The sequence below is a fragment of the Ziziphus jujuba genome, chromosome 8 (assembly GCF_031755915.1).
Source record: "Ziziphus jujuba cultivar Dongzao chromosome 8, ASM3175591v1".
NCBI classification, from domain to species: Eukaryota; Viridiplantae; Streptophyta; class Magnoliopsida; order Rosales; family Rhamnaceae; genus Ziziphus; species Ziziphus jujuba.
Genome location: NC_083386.1, coordinates 6,597,025 through 6,604,953, shown reverse-complemented (window position 1 = coordinate 6,604,953; position 7,929 = coordinate 6,597,025). Strand labels below are relative to the sequence as shown.

Genomic DNA, 7,929 nt, shown 5'->3' with positions numbered 1-7,929 from the left:
TAAATAGATTTTTAACTTTAGCGAGGCACTTAGTTGTAATTTCCTTTTTCATTATCATTCACATGGAAATTCATCTTAACTAAATTACGCTCCTGCATTTTGTTCATAAACAATTTTTTTTATTAGCTATATTACAAATCAATCAATATTGTAATAGTTATTTATTATACATGCATATATATATATATATATATATATGTACACACATACTACATTGTGTCTTTAATAAAAAAAGAAATAATTAATAATATTAATTTATTTTTGATATTTAGAATTATGGGTCGTCAAGGTGTCGTCCCAGCTGGATTCATTGCTCCTGAACTTCTTGACAAAAAAAAAAAAAAAAAACTCCCAGCGTTTGGGTGAAAGCCTACTTGATGGGTGAAGATCTTTTGCACATTGTGGAATCCAAGGTTGAACCTCCAAAACCCAAAGATGGTGATGCATTCAAGTATTGGAGGTCCAAGAACGCCTCTGCCCTCCATGCTATCCAAATTTCTTGTAACGCTGATGCTTTCTCTAAGATCAGAAGTATAACTTCTGCTAAAAAAGCTTGGGATATTTTGGAAGGAAAATTCAAACCTAAATCGGAATCAGAATCCAAAGACGACGACGACGAAGGTATAATATTCGATTTTTTTATTTTTATTTTTACTAACTTGTATATTTGTATCAAATTTTTATCATAATTTTGAATAACTATATTGAATTAAACAAATTCATATAAAAGATTAAACTGTTGAGAGGTGGGTGCTGATTGGATAACTAAAAAAATTATACGAGCTAGCTATTTCTAAATTTGAGAAAGAATAGTAAAAAGAAAAAATAATAATGCACGGTAATCTAATTTTGAATTCAACAACTATATTTAAAAATAACAATTTTAAAAAGTTTTTTTTTTATACATAAAAGAAAGGACTTCAATAACTTAGAATAAAATACAATAGTGAAGAAAACTCTTGTTCATATTAAAGATTATATAATAAAATACAACAGTGAACTTCAATAAATTTAACAACTATATTTAAGAAAGCTTTGTTCCACGATTCAAGCCTGTAGAACCCAAAGACCATTTAGTCTTCCACGACACAGGTATAATATTTGATTTTTTTTTTTTTTTTTCGTTTTTACTAACGTGTATTCCAAAGACCATTTAATCTTGTATAATATTTGAATTTTTTTTTCACTAACTTATATTTGAATCAAATTTTTTATTATAATTTTAAATAATTACATTGAACTAAACACATTCATATAAAAAATTTATACTATTCAAAGGCAGATTATCATTATATTCAATTATATATATATATTTTTAACATTTTCTCTCATGTAAACCCACAATGACTATCTTTTGCGCTTAATTGAGCAATTCCATATGTTTTTAACAGAAATTATTAAGTTTTGAACATTAATTATTATGGATCTTTTCTTTGATATTAAGTTAAATTGTCATTATATAAATAAAATATTTTTTCTATTGTAGTAGATATTCCAAACGATCAATACCAACAATACGAACGGTTTTACAAAGCTCTGCAAGATGGGACCAAAATGCTACAAAGGAATTGATTACGCAGTAGCCAGATGCAGTATAAGAAAAAAAAAACACTGACGCGAACAAGGATGACGGCCCTGCATGTCGCGGCCACGGCCGGACATACAGAAATTGTGGAGATACGGGTGGAGAAAATGTCACCAGAAGACTTGGAAATGAAAGACACAAGTGGTAATATAGCTCTTACAGCAGCTATTATTTACAATGCAAATATCAAAATAGCCGAATGCATGGTTAAAAAGAACAAGAAATTACCAACCATGGTCGATCAAGAGGAGACGATGCCTGTGGTATTGGCCTTTCAGTATTGTCATGTTGAAATGGGTCGTTATCTATATTCAGTTGCATTGATAGAAGATTTAAAATTGCGGGCCAATCTTAAACATGCTGCTGAGCTCATAAGCCAAGCGATAATTGTGAAATGTTATGGTAAGAGTATAACACATATATACACATATATTATATATGTAGTTCTGATTTGCCTGGGAGTACTTCTGTGTATACATTAGCAGGATATCCAAGTGGATGTCTGCTAAAATTTAGGCAAAAATGGATATATGAATGTTAGTACGTATTATATTAATTAATACAAAATATAATTTATATCTATACAAAATATATATATATATATATATGTATGTATATGTATATGATATTGATATTAATACAGTCCTTTGTCTTTAATAGCTATAGTTATAGATGGAGACCGCGTCATTAAAGAGATATCTACAAAATTCCTCACCTATACTAATGTGTTCTCAGGTATGTTACATTTTAATTTAGATATGTTAAATTTTAATTTAGATTATTTAGGTTGAAGCACGTGTTCAATTAGTGCAAAAATATCTGAAAAACTATGTCATAATTTCCTGCAGGTAACTTCTACAAACTTAGTTTTATTATATATTCAATTAATAAAAATTAATATCAATGAGCATCCCCAAAAAAACTTTTATTAAGTATGTAACACCCCGTCCCAAATCGCACCGGAATCCGTGCACGTTGACCGAGGTTGACCGTTGACCGTTGACCGAAGGGGGTCAAAAGTTGACTTTTTGACTCGGCGAGAATTTTGAGTTGACTAGGGTACCGTGGCGAAGTGCACGATGCCACGAGTTCGTAGACTGGTAGCACGTCGAAAATGGAGCTACGGTTTGAAAGTTATGGACGAAACAAGTTGCGGTCCAAACTGTCCAAGGGGTGTCGGAGTTGACTTTTTGTTTATGGGGAATTGAGCTTTGACTCATGCATGGTTGTGAAGTGCTCGTCGATACGAGTTCACAGACTAGCGGCACGCTCAAAACGGACATCCGGTTAAAAAGTTATGGACGTTTGAAGTTTATCGGATACCGTATTATTTTAATGTTTTTGGGTCGTGAACAGTGAAATGCCACGTGTCAGCTTCTGAGTGGTCCACGTGGCATGAACAGTGTCACGCAGGGTTTTAATTTTGAAAAACTCTCGGGGAAGAGAGAGAAAGAGAGAGAAGAGAGAGAAAGAGAGAGAGGAGAGAGAAAGAGAGAGAGAGGACCGCCGGCCGCCGGTCATTTTCATGTTTTTCCGGCCTAGTTACTGTACACGCGCCGGCCAGCCAGATTGCCCACCTCATTTCCGGCAAAACCTCCAAATTTCACGGCGAACGGCCGCCGGACGCGCCCGGATCGGACGTCCGAAGTTTGGCGGCGATTTTTCCCCTCCACCGCCGGCCACCGCGAATCGGCACTATTCCGGCTGATATACAGTACACGCGCCATACACCCAGCATCCTCTCCTCAAGTCCGGCCTACCCACCAAAAATCACGGCCATCGGACCACCGACGCGCCGGGATCGGAGCGTTTTCCGGCGAGGGGTCGAAAATCTTCAAACGGTGATTTCTCCGCCGTCCGACCTCCGTTTTGCTCACCGTCGGTCCCGTTGGATTGTTCTCCTCACGATCTACAAATCTGAAAAATTTCACAGCAAACGGCCACCGTCGGAAATTACTGTTCCGGCGACGGTTGCCGGTGACGTGGCGGCCCGCCGGAAATTACTGTTCCGGCGAGTACCCCGAAAATTCCGGCCAGCTCCAGTCCGCAGTGTTCGACCTCCTGAACCCAAATCCGACTTCCGTTTCCGCCAATTCGCGACGGTTTGGGAGAATTGCAGAGCCGAAACCCGAAAAGCTTCCCGATAAAATTCCGACCCCGTCGGGTACGATCATCGAAAATTAAGACCGGATCTGTGATTAGCATCACTCGAGCTTCGATTCGGTATATAACTCGTAAATTCTAGATATCGTTTGTGTTTTGACCCCCCGGGTACCGGGTATTATTTACCCGAATAAAATATTAATTTATTTGACTGTCTGTGAATTTTGTTCTAGGAGCACCGATGAGTCGTAGAATTGATCCCGTAGTGGATCATGGGTTAATTGCGTGCTCCAGGTGAGTGACCCACCTTCAAATTAATTTTGGGAATTTAATTGGTGAATATATAATGTGTGATTTAAATATTTGGAATTTAATTTCTATGTGCCAAATATTTATTGGATTATTGTAGAATTATTTATGAATTTATTGGATTTAAGAAAATGCGAATTCTACAAATTTATGCCATGTGAAATTAATTTATGGTTTTGAGGATTTTGAAATTGGTGTGGTTTTAATATTAAATTGGGCACGATTTGATTTTCAAATATTTCAAGGAAAATATTTGGTTATATTGGTGATTTCAATTTTTATAAAATATGCCCATGGAATATTATGAGATTTGATTATGATATTTCGAGAAATTATTATGCTTGGAAAAATGTGGATATTTGAATTGATGGATTTTGGGAGTTGGTGGATTTGAAAATCATGGAATTTATGGTATGGATTATAAGGAAATTGTGGAGAATTTCCCGGTTCAAGCGGATGGATTATGCCCGCTATGTTTATGAAAAATGTGAAATTTGTTTTATAATTTAAATTGTGGATTTTATGATTTTTAGATGCACCGTGCACGTACTGGTGTTCTGATTATGTGATATGGTATATGTGATATGGTTAGTGTGCACACGGTTGTGATTAGCGCGCAGGTGGGTGTGATTAGCGCGCAGGTGATGTGATTAGCGCGCAGGTGGGTGTGAGTAGCGCGCGGTTGATATTATGAGGGTGTCCTGTGGATGCCATCGGAGAGGGCGGCCACCCCTCTTTGGCCGGGACACCAGGTTAGCAGCGGCGCAGTGGGACGCCACGCGACCGTATGCCGGTTTCTTTCTATAACCTCCTGTCTGGCGGTACCTTGGGACGCTGGGTACTGTTGGCGCCACTGGTATATAGTGGGTGCATCAAAAGATTTTCAAAACTGTGTTTTAAAAATAAAATGTTAATGAAAAATATAATTGTTACCGCTTCTGGTATTTAATTGATGTCTTGGTTTCGGGGAATATGGATAAAGGGTTTTGTGAAATTGTTTTAAAAGGGGAACCTTTCCAACTGAGAGAATTGTAAGGGTTTTGAGAGAAAATATTATTTCCAAATAATTATTATTTATACTTATTACTGTGATAATATATGGTATAGTAGTAGGGTCGCTCACTGAGATGATTAGCATCTCACACTCTTAAATTCCGTTCCTCTAGGTACCAGGTTGTCGGTGTTCACTCGGAGCGGACTTGATCTTCCTCGCTGTTTTAGTTCGGCAGTACCCTGTTATTCTTTTATTGCAGTTGTAATATTTCTTTCACTCTTGTTGTATTTATTTTGCACTGGATTACTGTATTTATTTTTTTTAAGTACTGCAATTTGTGGAACCAATTTGTAGTTTGTGGGAGGAATAAGGGGATATTTTTGAAGTGTGTTTTCAGTGCAGGTAAATTTGTGGTAAGTAAATCCCTTAGGGGAGGTGCTGCCGGATTTTCCGTTGGAAGGTTCGGTGGTATTTCCCTGGGATCAGGGCTGTCTAGGGTTCCGGAGGAGGAATTCTGGACGGATCCTGACAGTTGGTATCAGAGAATAGGTTCTTGTAATCCTAAGGGACTGTGCATTGTTGTGTGTCCCATCCGTGTCTAATCTCTCGTTTTACCCGCGTGGAAGCGTTCTTTCTGTTTGTCTCGAAGTAAATTCGTTGCCCGAGTTTGAATAACTCTAATCTTCGAGGGTGTCAATTAGGATCATCTAGCCCAACGGGAAATTCCTATGGCCTAGTCGATGGTCGAGGATGCCTTTTCTTTTTGAAGGTCAAGCTTATCATCATGAATGGTATCCGTTTCGTTCATGGAGAAGAATGATGATTGCCTAAGGATGTGTGTCGATCGATTTCAAGGCGTCAAAATATTTTCCCGATCGATTATCAAAATTTAAATGCTTTTCAAGGTGTTTTATTCAAGTATTTTTGGTTTGTGTTCATACATGTATCTGTATGTTATATTGTTTGATATTATACTGCACCATATGGAGGCGGCGAACCAATGTGGTCCATGTAGAGCTAGCCCCATGATCATGTTGCCTACGAGCCCGGGGAATTGGACGGCCAATATAGGCAACCACCCTGGTTTGTATTGGTAGCAGAGTGTCGGCGACAGTTGGAATCATGGATTACGTAACATGTAGAAGGTGTTGTACGTACCTCCATTACAAGCGTGCATATTTTATTTTATGCTATGGATTTTAAGATATGAATTTCAATGTGGAGTTTTAACAATTGCCTATGCAAGTTAGGTATATTTGAAAAATATATTTTATTATTTGTTTTATGTTATGGTTTTTCCAAAAGCGACTTAAGGTTAAGTATCGCCAATTAAGAATCCAAAGCAGGGTATCGTTGAGTTCAAAAAGGAGATCCTAAAGGAAGCACGTGATTCAATGTATGCGATACACCCCAAGGGTACCAAGACGTATGGAATGCTCACTGGATGACATGGTGGTTTGGCATGATAAAGGAAGTTGCAAGATCCGAATAAAGGTACTTAGGTCACCGATAAGTAAAAGTAGGGAGATGTAAATATGGATTTCGTGCTTAAACTATCATTCACAAAGAGAAGGTACGACAGCGTTTAGAGAATCAAGCAAGCTCCGGATAGCGACTAAAGTTCTACTTGGTGGTTGATGAGGTTAATGAGAAGAGGATGATTCCTTAGGCATGGTTAGATGATTAAGCATGGTTATTTTCATTCTAGAAGCTAAGATCTTGATATCTTATTTCCTTGGAGATTTAAGGTTCGTATTGGTGGTGCTTCATCGATTCAAGGTGGTTGATATTGTTGGTGATAATTTACAATGATAAGGAGTATGATTTTTGGGACGGAGTTAGAATTTAAGAAGTGTGGAATACTTTATTGGGTTAAGGATCTAGTGATTTGTTCATAGTATTGGTGGTGATGCTAGAATTAAGATTTAAATTTCTTATTGCTTGAGGTGTGGATTCATGGAATTTATTTGAAATAAGGGAAACTTAGGGTTTTCAAGAATGGTATTTGGATGTTGAGAAATTTTATTCATGACCTTGATGAATTTAGTTAAAAGAAAGATTGATGTTTGTCGAGGTTAAGACTATTGGTTAATCAATGAGGAGCAAGGGTTTTATAATTGTAAGTACTAGGAGGGTAATCGAAGACAAGTGAATTAATCTCAACCTTAACTTGGTGATACCAGTATTTGAGGAAATTAGACTTAAGTTCTAATCTAACCTTTTAAAGTGCTGATCGAGTCACGAGAGTTGGTTGTTGGTTTAAGGATGCATGCTTTAGAAGCACCTTATGGTTAGCGTTCGACTATAACCAAGACTTGCAGATCGTGTTCTCGTGGACCAATTTGACTATCCTTAATTAGTGGGCATGAGAAGGAAAGTTGCACAAGAGGAAAGTTAAAGTCACTATTAGGCGAATGTAGTGGCAGATGCCTTGAGTAAGAAGGCTACTGGATCCCTTGCTCACATCCAAGTCATCCAACTACCTCTCATGGTGGAGTTGAAGAAGATGGGGGTGTTAATGCATATGCACCCTTCAGGAGTTCTCATGGCTAGCTTCCGGGTACGACCGGTGTTGGTGGATCGTATAGTAGAGACCCAAATGGAAGATCCTAAGTTGAGGACAATTAAGGGCAAGGTACAAGAAGGTCTTGATCCGGAATTTTCCATAAGGAGGGATGGAGCCCTCGTGTATAAAGGACGACTTTGTGTTCCGGATATTCCAGGACTCAAGAAGGAGATTTTAGAGGAGGCGCACAGCTCGATGTATGCGATGCATCCTGGGAGTACCAAGATGTACCGGACGCTTGTTAAGTATTATTGGTGGATTGGTATGAAGAGAGAAGTGGCAGACTTTGTATCAAAGTGTTTGATTTGTCAACAAGTGAAAGCAGAAAGACAGAAGCCTTTGGGACTACTCCAATCTTTACCGATTCCTGTG

The 7,929-nt window shown here is 37.9% G+C and overlaps 1 protein-coding gene across 1 annotated transcript; it reads left to right on the top strand.

The window, feature by feature from the left end:
- The first annotated feature begins 1,626 nt into the window (after positions 1 to 1,626).
- On the top strand, positions 1,627 to 2,126 carry LOC132805027 (uncharacterized). Its single transcript, XM_060819772.1, has 2 exons — positions 1,627 to 1,987; positions 2,071 to 2,126. The coding sequence occupies exons 1-2, from the start codon at positions 1,627 to 1,629 to the stop codon at positions 2,124 to 2,126; spliced, it is 417 nt and encodes a 138-aa protein (XP_060675755.1).
- The last annotated feature ends 5,803 nt before the right edge of the window (positions 2,127 to 7,929 follow it).